Source organism: Chiloscyllium punctatum, chromosome 24, assembly GCF_047496795.1.
Source record: "Chiloscyllium punctatum isolate Juve2018m chromosome 24, sChiPun1.3, whole genome shotgun sequence".
In the NCBI taxonomy this organism is placed as follows: domain Eukaryota; kingdom Metazoa; phylum Chordata; class Chondrichthyes; order Orectolobiformes; family Hemiscylliidae; genus Chiloscyllium; species Chiloscyllium punctatum.
The window spans coordinates 81,643,466-81,661,347 of record NC_092762.1 but is presented as its reverse complement, the minus strand read 5'-3'; the positions used below and the strand labels follow the sequence as shown (position 1 = coordinate 81,661,347).

At 41.1% G+C, this 17,882-nt stretch overlaps 1 protein-coding gene across 1 annotated transcript in view; it reads right to left on the bottom strand.

The window, feature by feature from the left end:
- The window catches only part of LOC140494432 (semaphorin-4E-like), a 74,183-nt gene that overhangs the window by 26,925 nt on the left and 29,376 nt on the right, over window positions 1-17,882 (bottom strand). Inside the window, exons 4-7 of the mRNA XM_072593615.1 lie at window positions 15,771-15,833; window positions 5,380-5,478; window positions 3,820-3,919; window positions 1,243-1,353 (exon numbers count right to left, since the gene is read on the bottom strand). Coding sequence (XP_072449716.1) covers window positions 1,243-1,353; window positions 3,820-3,919; window positions 5,380-5,478; window positions 15,771-15,833 — 373 coding nt within the window. The remainder of the gene's footprint in view (window positions 1-1,242; window positions 1,354-3,819; window positions 3,920-5,379; window positions 5,479-15,770; window positions 15,834-17,882) is intronic.

The following is a 17,882-nucleotide window of genomic DNA, read 5'->3' as shown; positions in this document are numbered from 1 at the left end:
CATACCTTGTGTACGGGGACTAACCCAAAGGCTGATTGAGACAGCCTTGTAAAAACAGATGTCCCTAAAAGGTAATCAGGCAGAGGAACTCTACCTCTTGAACAATGAGGGGATGAGTGACCTTTAGGCCAAGATGGACGAAGTCTCAGGGATGATGCTTGCAAATTTGGGGATGACATGAGAGAAATGCAGAAAACAACAATTATTTTTAAAAAGGGGAAATTGTGAGAGGCGCTTGCAAATGTTGTTGTTTCTGCAAAAATCATAAGGCTGAATCATGAGGGGGGGGTGTATGTTAAGCTACATATGCTTGCATAAACAGCTACAAGTAGCTGCATCTTGCTTCTGCAGAAATCGCAAGGCGGAATCATGAGGGTGTATACCAAGAAATAACTAACTGAAAAGGGAGGTGGTTGACTGGTCGAAATAGATGCACTGGCATGACAGTTGCAATCGTCATGCACATAGGGAGTTAGTATGAACAAGATAACCAAATAAGACCCAGTGTTGCATCAGCAAAAGTAATAAGACCCAGCTATCAAGGGGCGGGGAGGGCGGGGTTGGGTTGCACACTAACAACAGGCTACAGACAGATGTGGTAAGGCGATTAGATTAGCAGATGCACAGAGCAATACAACTGTCACATATGAGGTAAAAGGGGAGGTACAGGGAGGCTCATAGTAAACTGTATAAATGTGCAATAATATTATTCAGAAGTGTGCCGACTTTGTGGTCACCCGGGCTTGCAAGAACGTATGAATAAAGACTGCTTCAGAATTTGACTCGGACTGAAATTATTGAACAGTGAGCTTCGTTTCTCACACTTCTCAATAAATACTTCTCACTTTAATGATACAGGGAGAATTTTCACAAACTCCTATGTTTCAGCTTTTGAGTAAGTTCAAGATAATCCTATTTGTAACAGCATCATTAGTAACCAAGAATGTTTAAACAAGTGCTTTAATTCCCAAAAGCACCAAATAAAAATTGGTTGGTTTCATTTTTTACTTTGTTTAAAAAGTGGTTAACTGTCTTAAGCAGTCTATCTGCAGCAAAATAAAAACAAATAATCAGTGAACAAAATTCCTCTAGCTTTTTCCTTTCAATGTTGTAGTTGACATAACAAACCAAAAGTTTACACCTTCTCCACTGTGCTTCCTGCCCAAACAATGAAAAAAAACTCAGAATGGTGAAAAGAACCCACTGGGGAGTTTCAGCATCACACACAAGCATTCTGCTCACCATTTAGCCAGGAAATCCAGTTTTCAGACCTCAGGTTGTTTTGCAGGCTACGCAATAGAATATACTCCGTGCCAAGGAAGTTATTGGCTGTTGCAGAGTAGAATTCTCCATCTAAAATACATGAAATTATGTTAATTTAAATATCAATAGAAACTACAGCTGTCACACCTTGCAATGTCAATAAATTCAAATTTATTAGAATGGGAGTTACATTTCCAATTTCTAATCATTCTACTGTTTCCAGCTGGCTAATTGAATGTTTGAATCTCATTACATGCTTTATCCAGCTTTCAATCTAAATGACACACATTCTTTCTATTCATTTCTCTTGAAGCATGCAATTGACGTTGAAATAGGTGTCAGGTATGACTCTGTAGTAGGACTCTTAGAGGGGTCAAAAGTGCATGTGTTCCAACTGCACAGCAGAGACTCCACTGCAGTGCAGGGAATGCTGTACTATCTGACATGCTGTCATTCAGATTGTCTGTCCTCTGTAGGTGCACAGAAGGTGTCTACGTGACTGCTGGGAAGACAGAGAGCACGAGAGCCCGCTCACACGCGCGCATGTGTGTGTGTATGTGTATGTATAAATGCATGTGTGAGAGAGATATATATATATATATGTATAGAGGAGTGGAACAGCTCCACAACAGAACTGGTGGATGTTGAGGTAATTACACCTTCCCACTCTTCTTATTCATAGAGTCATAGAGATGTACAGCACAGAAACAGACCCTTCAGTCCAACTTATCCATGCCAACCAGGTATCACAACCCAACCTAGTCACACCTGCCAGCACCCAGCCCATATCCCTCCAAACCCTTCATATTCATATACTCTTCCAGATGCCTTTTATATGTTACAATCATATTAGCTGACGACAAGCCAACATCAGGGCTGATCTCAAAAAAACATTGTTTTCTTGGTGCAATACCACACCAGGCAGAACTCGCTCACTTATCTGCTCCATTTTGTTTTATTGCTTCTGGACCTAATGTATTGAACAAAATACTGCACAACCTCGATCTCTACTATTCTCAAGTTTCATTTCAGAATTCCAGAGTCAGCAATTTTCTGGGCAAAGAAATGTTATCAGTTTTGGAGCCTAAATTCCAATAAAGTTTTCGTCCATTATTAGTGGTGCTTCTCATGTTGGTTCTGCATTTGGGGATAATGCCACTACTAGGTGGAGCAACACAATGTTGCTTCAGATGTGGTGTACAGATAATGTAAAGTTGCTATAGTTCCATAGGACCACAGGGTTGCTCTCTCATTAGAGACAACTAATGGTGGTTTAACCCAAAGGACACCGCGCTTCAGGTGAGGGGAGACATTGAAGCGCAGAACATTCAAGATAACCTCACTGGGATGGGAAACGAACCTGCGATATTAGCACACTTTACATCATAAAGCAGCCGTCTTGCAAACTGAACCATTCCCATTATAATGGGAATCTAGTAAACAGGAACAATAGTTAATTCTTGATCAGATCCAGAAAACAAGTCTATTCTGCAATAAGGACTTTCACCAAATTTAGAAACTCTGGCATTTGAAATTCAGCCCCATCGAATTTCAGAACAATAAAGTGTACAGAATGTATTACAAGAAGTAACTACAGCTTTACATCCCAAATACCCACTGAAATTGTTTCAATCACTTCTTGTTACAACTGCAGCGTTGGTGCATCTATGCATAAGCAAATAGATCATAGTGGACATTTTTAATGTTGCACTCTTATCTCAGCATTGATAACACATAATCCATTAACCTATTGATCAGCTGTAGCTTAAGGTTCCATCTAGACATGATTGCATCTTTAATCTCACATTTAATTACATTACTATCGAAGTGTTGCAGGTTCTGTGCTGCTGCCATTTGGCGGCTATTTTATACTGAAGCCCTCCACCTGTTCACGTGCATGTAAAAGATCTCATGGCACTTTCCAAAGAACAAAAGGTGTTCATGTGTCCTGGTCAACATTCTTCCTCTGTGGCTATGAGCAAAAATATATTAACAGACCATTTATCTAAACTGTTGTTTCTGGCATTGTGCTGACTGTATATCTACATAACATTAAATACTGTACAGAAGTAATTCCTTAGACACAAGCTTATTTTTAGTTTAATTCATTCATGTGATGTGAGCCAGGCCAGCATTTATTACCTGTCCCTAATTACTGAGAGCATTTAAGAGGCAACCATATTACTATGGGTCTGGAATGACATGTAGGCCAGATCAGATTGAAAACAACAAGGTTGATGTCCTTCTCTAAAGGATATTAGTTAACCAAATATGTTTTTACCACAATCAACTGCAGTTACATGGAACATTGCAATCTCCAATTTCAGATTTTTGTTTAAATTCACTTCCAAATTTCACCAACTACCCAAATGGGACTTGAACCTTTAACCCTAGAACTTTTGGATTACTAGCCTGAATTGCTGGTCTGGTGACATTAACAAGATGCCACTGCCTCCCCTTCAAGGTCAGGAATAAATGTAAATTCTCTCTTACTTACAGTGCAAGAACTACAAATCAACAAAAATATTTCCAAAGATGATCATTTACATTACATACCAACCATCAAAGAGGCATATCTCTGAGTAGGATCAAATGGGCATTGTCCTTTACTCTCTTCTGGCTTGTTTTCCAGTTCAATTTTGCCATTGTTAATTACCTATCAAATAACAGATGTGTTATTTTATGTATGTCAAATTCTATGGAGGTAAGATTGCAACGACAATGTGTGAACAGGACTTCTTATAACATTGTAGTTTGGAACAAAAGAAAGGACAGGTAGTCCAATCATTCAATGAGTTCTTATACAGTAGAGTACGAAAGCCAATTTAGTTGCTCACTTTAATCCTTTGCAAAGAATATACAATTTTATTCACAGATATAATTTTTTTTGTTACTTTGGTACAAAATTCTCTTTTTTCCCTCCCCCAGCACAAAATTTACAAGGATATAAATCCAGGAAGTCAAGATGCACAGCAGAGTAGCACACTATTTTAACTGCCCTGTGACCCAGGTTTGGTCCAGCTTGAGTTTCATATCTCCTGGATAAGGAAATGGAATGGGACAGTGAAAAAAAAATCAAACATTTCAGTCTGGATCACTATCATGTGATTCTTGTTTGAAAATGGATGTGTGAACTTTGATGGGAACAAAATCTGGCTTAACTGTGATGACTGTGATGATGGAATAGTGCACGAGCAATGAGAGATGTTAGATATCATACATTCATAGTCAATGTGTGTAAAACCATGTTTACTGTCTTCGGATATAAGTGAGAATGGCCACTTGAAACAAGTTATCTGAAAACTGTACATCTGCAGGAGTAGATCCTTTAGTATCAGTGTGGAGGGCAAGGTGAAAAAGGAAAAACATGAGCAAAATATACAGAAGGCAAGGAGAACAGGAGAAGTTTTAACTAAAAGAAATTTCAAAATCAATTGTATAAGGAATCTTCAAAAGGAGAGAGAATGTGGCCTTGATTAATTACATTGCCTCCACTAGTACCTCAGCCTGATGTGTTGTAGTGTTGTGGTATCTGGCGAACCACAAACAAGGGATAGGAATCAGGAAGATCTATGTCACATATTGAAACTGTTTCTGCATATCACTTCAGCAATACCACCTCATTCAGTACAGAATAGCAATGTGTAAGGTACATTTCGAATTTTACTTTGGTTACACAATACATTTTTATGTTCTATAGGTTTCAGTGTAATTGAACAGGTTCTATAATGTAGCTTTCTTTATAAAGGTAATTTAATACTCAGTAACCAAGTTTATTGTTCACAAAATATAACATTAAAATTAGTATTTCTATGACAAAATCTGTGGCAATGAGCTGCAGATTATATCTCATATTGTTCATTTTTATCACAAAGTAGAACTAGATTAGCTACTAGTAAGATCTGTACAGGTAAGATTTCACATATCAATTTTTACATAAATTACAATATCAATTCTTTGTTCATATTTTACTTCAGTTAAATTGTATGGTATGAAATAAGCTGAAAAAAATTCATAATGTGAATTGATCTGAACTCACATCTCACTTCAGTGCAAAATTCTAAACTAAAATATTAATCCAATGAATGCGATGCTAATCTCTACAGGTGTACTGACCATATAATCACATGTCGGCTGAAATGCATTTGTTCCACAAACGTACATTCTAGTTTCAGTTAAACGTTGGAGAATGCGTATGTAGTTACGGCAATCAGTCTACAATGAAAAAAATAATTAGCTAAAAATCTTGAAGACAATGGGTGCCCTTTACCAACTAATACAACTCACAGATTAACGTCAACAGACAAAGCTGCGAACTATAGACCAGTAAGTATAGACCAGTTACTTGAGAAGATTCGGAGAGACAAGATATACATGCATTTGGAAAGACAGGGTTTGATTAGGAATAGCCAGCATGGCTTTGTGTGTAGGAGATCATACCTCATAAATTTGTTAGAGTTCTCGACGCCAACAGTCGTTTCGCAGCAGAGAGCGGCGGGAGCTGGGCGGAAGTTCAGACGGAGCGCAAAGCTGGTCGGGTAGGTAAGTGATTGTTATATAAAGAACTTACCTCGACGCCAACGGTCGTTTCGCAGCAGAGAGCGGCGGGAGCTGGGCGGAAGTTCAGACGGAGCGCAAAGCTGGTCGGGTAGGTAAGTGATTGTTATTAGAGTGGGTGTGTTCTAAACCCCAGGTCCTACAAAGTAGGGTCTCCCTCCCTCCCTCCTCCTCTAACCTTAATTAAGAGTCCACAGAGTTGCCATAGGAAGAGGGTCTAAGGAAGTTTAGATCGAAGAGTGAGGCTTCAGCTCAGGAATCTTGATAAAGAGGTTGAGTAAAGAGATTACGCCACAGTTGAAGAGGGTGAAGACATGACTGCTCAGCTGGTTCAGTGTGCTACGTGTTTGATGTGGCAAGTCAACGACTCTGGTGTGTCTGGCTCGCATATGTGTGGAAAGTGTGCGCACATTCAGCAATTGACCGAGCATATTGCAGCACTGACGAAAGAACTCGAAGACCTTAGGCTCATCCGAGAGAACGAGATCTTTCTGGACAAGACCTTCAGTGATGTTATTACACCAATCATGCCAGAAGAGAGCAGAAGAGTGCAGACGATGAGGAAGGCAGAGAGGAGACAGGTGCAAGAGACGCCGGGAGAAGTACCTGTCAGGAACAAGTTGAAGCTTTTGGAAACAGTAGAGTCTGATGACACTACCAGTTCGCAAGGTGGCCATGTTTGTCAATCAAAAGTTGCCGCAGAAGCAGAGCGGAAGAGTCGGACATCACATAGAGCCGTGGTAATAGGGGACTCCATCGTGAGAGGAACTGACCGGGGTTTTTGTGGCAGCAGACGGGATTTAAGGATGGTGTGTTGCTTTCCTGGTGCTAGAGTGAAAGACATCGCGGACAGAGTGCAGGACATCCTCAAGGACGAGGGTGAAGAGCCCGAGGTGGTGGTACACGTCGGCACAAATGATGTCGGGAAGAAGAGGAGGAACATACTACAGCGAGACTTCGCAGAACTAGGAAGAAGGCTAAAAAGCAGGACGTCCAAGGTGGTTATCTCCAGTTTGCTTCCAGTTCCTCGGGCTAGTGTGGCCAGAAACCGGGAGATAATGGACTTGAACGTGTGGTTGGGGAACTGGTGCAGGAAGCAAGGTTTCAAGTTCTTGGATCACTGGGGTATATTTTATGGTAACCATAAATTCTACAAGAGAGATGGCTTGCACCTTAATACAACAGGGATCGGCATTCTGGCAGGCAGGTTTTCTGCTGCAACACCGCTACATTTAAACTAAGTAGCGGGGGGGAGGGGACAAGCTGGATGTTTAAAAAGGAAATTGAAGGGGTAGTTAGAACAAGAGAAGTCAAGAAAGACAACTGTATCAAGGAGGCAGAAAACTGGAAAAGGCATCATGCTGTAAAGTTGAGTGAAATAAGGGTTGAGGGGAAGGGTGAGAGCAGTAACAAATTAAAAATTCTATATTTGAATGCACGAAGCATTAGACACAAGGTGGATGAGCTTGAGGCTCTTTTGGAAATTGGCAGATACGATATTGTGGGGATAACTGAGACGTGGCTTCATGGGGACAGGGCCTGGGAAATGAATATTCAAGGCTACACGTGTTATCGTAAGGATAGACTGACGGGCAGAGAGGGTGGGGTGGCCTTGTTAGTAAGGGAGGATATTCAGTCCCTTGCGCGGGCGGACCTAGAGTCAGGGGATGTAGAGTCAGTGTGGATAGAGCTTCGAAACACTAAGGGTAAAAAGACCCTCATGGGAGTCATCTATAGGCCCCCAAACAGTAGTCTGGATGTTGGAGGTAAGTTGAATCAGGAGCTGAAATTGGCTTGTCGCAAAGATGTTACTACAGTTGTTATGGGGGATTTTAACATGCAGGTAGACTGGGTGAATCAGGATGGTATCGGGCCTCAAAAAGAGACTTTGTGGAGTGCCTCAGAGATGGATTTTTAGAGCAGCTGGTGCTGGAGCCGACCAGGGATAAGGCGATTCTGGATCTGGTATTGTGTAACGAACCAGAATTGGTCAGTGACCTCGAAGTGAAGGAGCCATTGGGAAGTAGTGACCATAATACAATAAGCTTCAATCTGCAATTTGAGAGGGAGTGGGTACAATCTGAAGTGACAATATTTCAGTTGAATAAAGGGAAATATGGAGCTATGAGGGAGCAACTGGCCAAAGTTCAATGGTTTAATACCTTAACAGGGAAGACCGTGGAGGAACAATGGCGGATATTTCTGTGTATAATGCAGAAGATGCAGGATCAGTTCATTCCGAAAAGGAAGAAAGATCCCAGGAGGAGACATGGGCGGCCGTGGCTGACAAGGGAAGTAAAGAAACATATAAGGTTAAAAGAGAAAAAGTATAACTTAGCGAAGATAAGCGGGAAAACGGAGGACTGGGAAGCTTTTAAAGAACAACAGAGGATTAGTAAGAAGGAAATACGCAGAGAAAAAATGAGGTACGAAGGTAAACTGGCCAAGAATATAAAGGAGGATAGTAAAAGCTTTTTTAGGTATGTCCAAGGCAAAAAAATGGTTAGGACAAAAATTGGGCCCTTGAAGACAGAAGCAGGGGAATATATTACTGGGAACGAAGAAATGGCAGAGGAATTAAATGGGTACTTCAGATCTGTGTTCACTGGGGAAGACACAAGCAATCTCCCTGAGGTAACAGTGGCTGAAGGACCTGAACTTAAGGGAATTTCTATTTGCCAGGATTTGGTGTTGGAGAGACTGTTAGGTCTGAAGGTTGATAAGTCTCCGGGACCTGATGGCCTGCATCCCAGGGTACTGAAGGAGGTGGCTCGGGAAATCGTGGATGCTCTGGTGATTATTTTCCAGAGTTCAATAGAATCGGGGTTGGTTCCTGAGGATTGGAGGGCGGCTAATGTTGTGCCACTTTTTAAGAAGGGTGGGCGGGAGAAAGCAGGAAATTATAGACCAGTTAGTCTGACCTCAGTGGTGGGAAAGATGCTGGAGTCTATTATAAAGGATGAAATTACGGCACATCTGGATAATAGTAACAGGATAGGACAGAGTCAGCATGGATTTATGAAGGGGAAATCATGCTTGACTAATCTTCTTGAATTTTTTGAGGATGTAACTCGGAAGATGGACGAGGGAGATCCAGTGGATGTACTGTACCTGGACTTTCAGAAAGCTTTTGATAAAGTCCCACACAAGAGGTTAGTGAGTAAAATTAGGGCGCACGGGATTGGGGGCAAAGTACTAGATTGGATAGAGAATTGGTTGGCTAATAGGAAACAAAGGGTAGTGATTAACGGCTCCATTTCGAAATGGCAGGCAGTGACCAGTGGGGTACCGCAGGGATCCGTGCTGGGACCGCAGCTTTTTACAATATATGTAAATGATATAGAAGATGGTATCAGCAATAACATTAGCAAATTTGCTGATGACACAAAGCTAGGTGGTAGGGTGAAATGTGATGAGGATGTTAGGGGATTACAGGGTGACCTGGACAAGTTAGGTGAGTGGGCAGATGCATGGCAGATGCAGTTTAATGTGGATAAATGTCTGGTTATCCACTTTGGTGGCAAGAACAGGAAGGCAGATTACTACCTCAATGGTATCAAATTAGGTAAAGGGGCTGTTCAGAGAGATCTGGGTGTTCTTGTCCACCAGTCAATGAAGGCAAGCATGCAGGTACAGCAGGTCGTGAAGAAGGCTAATAGCATGCTGGCCTTCATAACAAGAGGGATTGAGTATAGAAGCAAAGAGGTGCTTCTGCAGCTGTACAGGGCCCTGGTGAGACCACACCTGGAGTACTGTGTACAGTTCTGGTCTCCAAATTTGAGGAAAAGACATTCTGGCTATTGAGGGAGTGCAGCGTAGGTTCACGAGGTCAATTCCTGGAATGGCAGGATTGCCTTACACGGAAAGACTGAAGCGACTGGGCTTGTATACCCTTGAGTTTAGAAGACTGAGAGGGGATCTGATTGAAACGTATAGGCTTATGAAAGGACTGGACACTCTGGCAGGAGGGAACATATTTCCGTTGATGGGGGAGTGCCGAACCAGAGGACACAACTTAAAAATACGGGGTAGACCATTTAGGACAGAGATGAGGAGAAACTACTTCACCCAGAGAGTGGTGGCTGTGTGGAATGCTCTGCCCCAGAGGGCAGTGGAGGCCCAGTCTCTGGATTCTTTTAAGAAAGAATTGGATAGAGCTCTTAAAGATAGTGGAGTCAAGGGGTATGGAGATAAGGCTGGAACAGGATACTGATTAGGAATGATCAGCCATGATCATATTGAATGGCGGTGCAGGCTCGAAGGGCAGAATGGCCTACTCCTGCATCTATTGTCTATTGTCTATTCTTTGGTGAAGTAATCAGGAATGTTGACAAGGGTAGGGCGATAGATGTAGTCTATTTGGATTTCAGTAAGGCCTTTGATAAAGTACCACTGGGTAGGCTGTCTGGAAGATGCATGGAATCCAGGGGGACCTAGCAAATTGGATACACAATTGGCTTGATGGTAGGAAGCAGAGTGTAATACTGGCAGAATGCTTGCTAGACTGGAGGCCTGTGACTAGTGGAGTGCCTCAGGGGTTGGTGCTGGGCCCCTTGCTGTTTGTTATCTATATCAATGATTTGGATGAGAATATCCAAGGCATGATTAGTAAGTTTGCAGATGACACTAAAATATGAGGCATCTTGGACAGTGAGGAAGGATATCAGAAATTGCAGCAGGACCTTGATCAGCTGGAAAAGTAGGCCAAGAAATGGCAAATGGAGTTTAATATAGGAAAGTGTGAGATCTTGCATTTTGGAAAGTCCTGAAGAAGGGCTCATGCCCAAAACGTCAATTCTCCTGCTCCTTGGATGCTGCCTGACCTGCTGTGCTTTTCAGCAACACATTTTCAGCTCTGATCTCCAGCATCTGCAGTCCTCACTTTCTCCTTTTGGAAAGTCAAATCAAGGTAGGAGCTTCACGGTGAATGGCAGGGCCATAAAGAGTGTAGTAGAACAGAAAGACCTTGGAGTTCAGGTGCATAGTTCTCTGAAAGTGAAGTCACAGGTAGGGCAGTGAAGAAGGCTTTTGGCACACTGGCCTTCATCAGTCAGGGCATTGAATATAGAAGTTGGGAATTTGCAGTTGTACTGGACATTAGTGAGGCCACACTTGGAGAATTGTGTTCAGTTTTGGTCATCTTGTTATAGAAAGGATGTTATGAAATTAGAAAGAGTGCAGAAGAAACTTACAAGGTTGTTGCCAGGAGTGAAGAGTGTGAGTTATAGGTCGAGTTTGGACAAGCTAGGAGTGTTTTCTTTAGAGCATAGGAGACTGAGCAGGGATTTTAAAGAAGTGTAGAAGATCATGAGAAGTACAGATAGGGTGAATGCACTCAGTCTTTTTCCCAGAGTTGGGAATCAAGGATTAGAGGGCATCAGGTTGAAGTTAGAGGGGAAAGAATAAATGGGAACCTGAAGGGCAGCTTTTTTTTAAAACACACAGAGGGGGTTATGCTTATGAAATAAGCTGCCAGCGGACGTGGTTGAGGCGGGTACATGAACAACATTTAAAAGGCATTTGGAAAAATACATGGATAAGAAAGGTTTAGAAAGATATGTGCAGGGAAATAGAGTTAGAGTGGATGGCCATTTTGGTCAGCATTGACCAGTTTGGGCCAAAGGGCCTGTCTCCATGCTGTAGGACTCTATGTCTCTGAATTCAGATCCAATTATGGGTGATATGAAATTCAGAAGGATAGAAAACTGAAAGGGAGTTTTACTGCTGCAGTTGGGCTACAAAGTAAGATGCAATATCAATATGGTTTACTCATTTTGTGATTACTATTCCCTCAGTCAATGACAGAACATAAAAGTATTTTAAAATTGATATAAAATATTATATAAGCATAAGGACAGGTATGATTTACAGATTGGTCTACTCTTCTGATCAAGGAGCTATAGCTTAGGCGCATGTTATACTGTTATGACATGGCGGTGAACCTTTCTGTTAATTAAACCAAACACCCAGAAAAGCTCACCTTGCCTCGTAATCTGCTAAAATAAGTGACAGAATTCCCAAATTCCACTATTGAAAAAGTTAATATCAATTTGTTTTACTCTAAAAGTGAACATTAAACAATAACTATTCACAACTCTAAACATCCCTTTCTCTTAACTATGTATTATCTGCCTCCAATTCTATAACAATATACTGTTCGAAGACTTATTATACACTTAATGGTAAGTCCTAGGGAGTGAACAAAGAGACCTTGGAGTGCAGGTTCATAGTTTCTTGAAAGTGGAGTCACAAATAGATAGGAGAGTAAAGATATTTGGTATGCTTTCCTTTATTGGTCAGAGTATTGAGTACAGGAGTTGGGAGGTCATGTTGCAGCTGTACAGGACATTGGTTAGGCCACCTTTGAATATTGTGTGCAATTCTGGTCTCCTTCCTGTCGGAAAAATGTTTTGAAACTTGAAAAGGGTTCAGAAAAGATTTACAAGGATGTTGCCAGGGTTTGAGGGTTTTAGCTATAAGGAGAGGCTGGGGCTGTTTTCCCTGGAGTGTCAAGGGTGAGGGGTGACCTCATAAAGGTTGATAAAATCATGAAGGGCATTGATAGGGTAAATAGACAAAGTCTTTTCCCTGGGGTGGGGGAGTCCAGAACTAGAGGGCATTGGTTTAGGGTGAGAGGGGAAAGATATAAAAGAGATCTAAGGGGTAACTTTTTCATGCCAAGGGTGGTACATATATGGGATGAGCTGCCAGAGGAAGTGGTGGAGGCTGATACAATTGCAACATTTAAATGGCATTTGGATGGGTATATGAATAGGTAGGGTTTGGAGCAATATGGGCCAAGTGCTGGCAAATAGGACTAGTTTAGGTTAGGTTATCTGGTCAGCACAGATGAGTTGGACTGAAGGGTCTGTTACTGTGCTGTACTTCTCTATGACTCATAAGAGACTTATTAAAATTACATCAATTTAATTTCAAAACCACACAGCTGCAGTCATCTTGTGTGACTTCACTCTTCCAGCTGCTGAATTCCCTGGGTCATCATCTTTCTATTTACTGCGAATATGTTCCATATGAAGAGATACCTTTAATAGAAAGTGTTTCCTAATTTCTTGGATCTCTCTCGATGGCAGTTGCTCTTTCTGCAATTTTCAAAATTTCTGCATTTTTATATCCCCAACATTGAACTGTCTCATTGGTTCAATGTTGGCTAAACAATAAATTCAAACTCTATTGGGCTTTAGTATCCTGGGGCATAATTTAAACTGATCGGTTAAATTCAAATTGTCATCAAGATAGCAACCAATTCAGGTATCCATTTCACAGCCAAGTGTTACATATTTTCAATTTTCCGGTACACTCTGGGACTGGCATTTGTCATATACACAGGTGATTGTAATCTTTTAGATGAGAACAGCATTCACTCTTTCGTAAAGGTATTGTACACACCTTCAACTTCATAACAATATCAAAGGACAATGAAGTGTCAAAATTATCACTGAAGGGCAACTAGCTCGCATTCTAGAGAATGCCAAGATTATGCTGTACTAGAGAAACTGGCGTCAATCTCTCCTAGAAGTAAAATTGAGCATCAATTTCAACATGGTTATCAATCCAGAACAAAAATATAATTTTATTAAAAAGTTTAAATGATCTATTCATTTCACAAAATGTAATGCTGGAGTCAAGATTGCAATAATTAAAAAAGACATATGACATACTGAATTTAGATACATGTTTTGGCAAAATAAGCTTTGCTGGATGGCATAAAAGGCAAAAGGGTGCTCTGTAAGATGGCCAAAACAGATATGAGCTTGTGAAAAGTATGTGCGTAATTTCACAAAAAATATCTATTTGTCAAAGCTTTTAAATCTGCTGGCTTTAAGCTTTTGGAAAAAAAAATTACAATAAAATAGCAGTAAAATAGATTTTCTTTATCAGCTAACATAAATCTGAGGACCAATACTACAGGATTTGAGCTGCTTGACAGATTTCATAAACTATCAATATACAGTGGGTGCCTGTAAACTCTCAGTTTGCCGGAAAACATCAAGTACTTGAAGTTTTGAAAGTGGGGATATGAATACAATGAATTATTTTATAAAGGATTAAGTACTTGAAAGAATTTAAATGCACGGAATGCCTTTTTTTAAAGTGTTCTTTTCTTAAGTAATGAATTCATTAATTGTACTTAATAACATTTTATTTAATGTCAGCATTGGCCATGGTAAATACTAGGTGTGTTGGCAAGGAGGTTCTAAGGGCAAAGAGTAGTGAGGCTTATGGGTTGACATGAGTTGATACTAAGATGACATGGCGGCTATAAAAAGACTATGGGATGGATAAAGACCGTAGGCTGATACGGTGGAAATGAGATGACATTGGGTGGGTGGAGGTCATGAGATAGATGTGAAGTGCAAGGAGAGGTGATGGGGTGAAAGGGATGGAGACTGTCTTTTGTTTTATAATTTAAATTCCAAATAGCTGCAGCAAAACCCTAGATCACCAAAGCAGGCCATTCCCACAACCCACCTTTGCACCCAGTAACCAACCTATCTCCATCTGTTTTTATAACTCCAGTTAATACACATCTCCTTGAAATTCAGCTATGCAGGATAATTTCTGGCCCTTTACCTTCCAAGTCAGGTTTGAGAAGCTGAAATTTTCACAAATATGAAATCTCAGGAATGAAAATTCAGGGTCTGCTCTCAGAAACCCTGTGGTATGGATGAAAAGCAAAAACATCACTCTTGGCTCCTGGGTTTCATCACAATAACATAGGATTGTGAAACTGAAAAGCAGGGTGGAATTAAGCTTGATGGCTATCCTCAATAGCTTTCTGATATTCCCCACCTATATTCACACATGAAAAACTGCTGTGGGCAACTTGTGACCATACACCAGTGAACAGGTAAGGTGGTAAATTTGAATGGTAGGACCCCAAGGAGATACAGAGGATCACAGGGACCATGGTGTGCATGTCCATAGATCCTTGAAGGGAGCAGGACAGGTAGATAAGGTGGTTAAGAAGGCATATGGGATACTTGCCTTAATCAAGGCATCGAATACAAGAACAAGGAGGACTCGATGGAGCTGCATACAACATTAGTTAAACCACAGTTGGACAACTGTGTGCAGTTCTATGTGCCACACTATAAGAGGGATGTGATCGCACTAGAAAGGATACAGAAGAAATTCTGCAGGATGTTGCCTGGACTGGAGTGTTTCAGCTATGAAGCAAGTTCAGATAGAGATTATTTTCGTTACACCAGAAGAGACTGAGGAGTGATCTGATTGGGCTGTACAAAGTTCTGATGGGCAAAATTAGAGTAGATAGAGAGATTTGTCCCTTATTAGAAGGGTAAATAACCAGGGCTGTGTTTTAAGGTAAGGATCAGGAGGTTCAGAGGACACCTGAGAAAAATTGATTTCACTTAAAGGGTTGAGAACATCTGGAACTCACTGTCTAAAAGGATGGTAAAGGCAGGAACTCTCAAGACATTTAAAAACTAATTCAGATGAATCCACTTGAAATGCCACAGCATACAATGCTATGGGTTAAATGTTGGAAAATAGGATTGGAATGGATGGATTTTGAACACCGGCATGATAAGACCAAAGGGCCTTTCATGTGCTGTAAAAACTCGGGACGCTCACAAAAACAACATTTTGCTTTCGTTTTTACAAAGCAAGTTTTTTCTGATATGAATGAATATCATTTATTTTCAAGAGTTGAGATCTTTCACTTCTTTGGAAATAGCCAGGAACAGACGAATGATAATTAACAGTTTATGGAAAGTCTTTGGTCACAAATCTTAATTATGTTGTATATTTCTGAATAAATAGTAGATCGTTCTAATAAACCTTCAGAATGTTCCTATGTGCTAGGGCTCCACATTGTTATAAACCATTGTTGACGACAGCTATAAAGGTAGTTAGTTATAGACAGCTATAAAGGTAGCACTGCATACAGTATTAATTGTAGAACATACCTCTCTCGACTTTCCTTTGTACATACATTCATTCCGTTTGCTTTCAGGAACAGCCCATACTGCCTGGAAAAAAATGGAGAGGAAGTCTTGTAAACATGTACAATTAGAGATGAGCACAGAGTCATTAAAGCTTGGGAGGCTTTAAACAAAATTTAAAAATGAAAGTACTGCAGGACTTGCACCATCTGTGCAAAGATGAACCAATTGATCTTTCAGTCATTATGACAAGTCATCAGAACAGATTATTAGAAAGATGAATCACATTTAAGAAGGAACACAAGGAAAAGGGAATAGGGAAAGACATGGCAAAAAAGTGACCTTTCCCAAAGAGACAAATATGGCTGAGGAGCTGGTGTATGGGAGAAGGATTCACAATTTTTGATTCATTGGAAGCTCTTTTGGGGTAGAAGTGACCTGTACAAGAAGGATGGTTTGCACCTAAATTGGAAGGGGACTAATATACTGGCAGAGAGATTTGCTAGAGTTAGATTAGATTCTCTATAGTGTGGAAACAGGCCCTTCGGCCCAACAAGTCCACACCGCCCCTTCAAAGAGAAACCCACCTAAACCCATTCCCCTACCCTACATTTACCCCTGACTAACACACCTAACACTATGGCCAATTCACCTGACCTGCACATCTTTGGATTGTGGGAGGAAACCGGAGCACCCGGAGAAAACCCATGCAGACAAAGGGAGAATGTGCAAACTCTACACAGACAGGCGGGAATCGAACCCAGGACCCTGGTGCTGTGAGACAGCAGTGCTAACCACTGAGCCACCATGCTGCCAAAGTTGCTTGGGAGTATTTAAACTAGTAAGGTGGGGGTTGGGGACATTGTGGGACCCAGGGAGATAGTGAGGAAAGAGAGATCAATCGGAGACTGGTACAGTTTGGAAAAGAAGTGAGTCAAACAATCAGGGCAGGGGGGGGACAAAACAGAGAACAAGATAGGACTGATAAATTAAACTGCATTTACTTCAAAACAAGAGGCCTGACAGGAAATACAGATGAACTCAGGGCATGGTTAGAAGCATGGGACTAGGATATCATAGCAATTACAGAAACATGGCTCAGGGATGGAGACGACTGGCAGCTTAATGTACCAGGATACAAATGCTACAGGAAGGTCAGAAAGGGAGGTAAGAGAGGAGGGTGAGTGGCATTTTTGATAAGGGATAGCATTACAGCTGTGCTGAGGGAGGATATTCCCAGAAATACACCCAGGGATGTTATGTGGGTGGAAGTGAGAAATAAGAAAGGGCTGATCACCTTATTGGGATTGTATTGTAGATCTCCTAATAGTCAGAGGGAAATTGAGAAACAAATTTGTAAGGAGATCTCAGTTATCTGTAAGAATAATAGTGTGGTTATGGTAGGGGATTTTAACTTTCCAAACATAGACTGGGATTGCCATTGTGTTAAGAGACTAGGTGGAGAAGAATTTGTTAAGTGTGTATAAGAAAATTTTCAGGTTGAGTATGTGAGAAGGTGCAAAACGTGATCTGCTCTTGGGAAATAAGGCAGGGCAGGTGACTGAGGTGTCAGTGGGGGAGCACTTTGGGACCAGTGACCATAATTCTATTAGTTTTAAAATAGTGATGGAAAAGGATAGACGAGATCTAAAAGTTGAAGTTCTAAATTGGAGAAAGGCCAATTTTGACAGTATTAGGCATCAACTTTCAAAAGCTGACTGGGGGCAGATGTTCGCAGGTAAAGGAACGGCTGGAAAATGGGAAGCCTACAGAAATGAGATAACAAGAATCCAGAGAAAGTATATTCTTGTTAGGGTGAAAGGAAAGGTTGGTAAGTATAGGGAATGCTGGAAAACTAAAGAAATTGAGAGAATGGTTAAGAAATAGAAGGAAGCATATGTCAGGTATAGACAGGATAGATCAAGCGAATCCTTAGAAGAGCATAAAGGCAGTAGGAGTATACTTAAGAGGGAAATCAGGAGGACAAAAGGGGGACATGAGATAACTTTGGCAAATTGAGTTACGGAGCATCCGAACACTTTTTACAAATACATTAAGGACAAAAGGGTAACTAGGGAGAGAAGAGGGCTCCTCAAATATCAGCACGGTGGCCTTTGTGTGGAGCCATAGGAGATC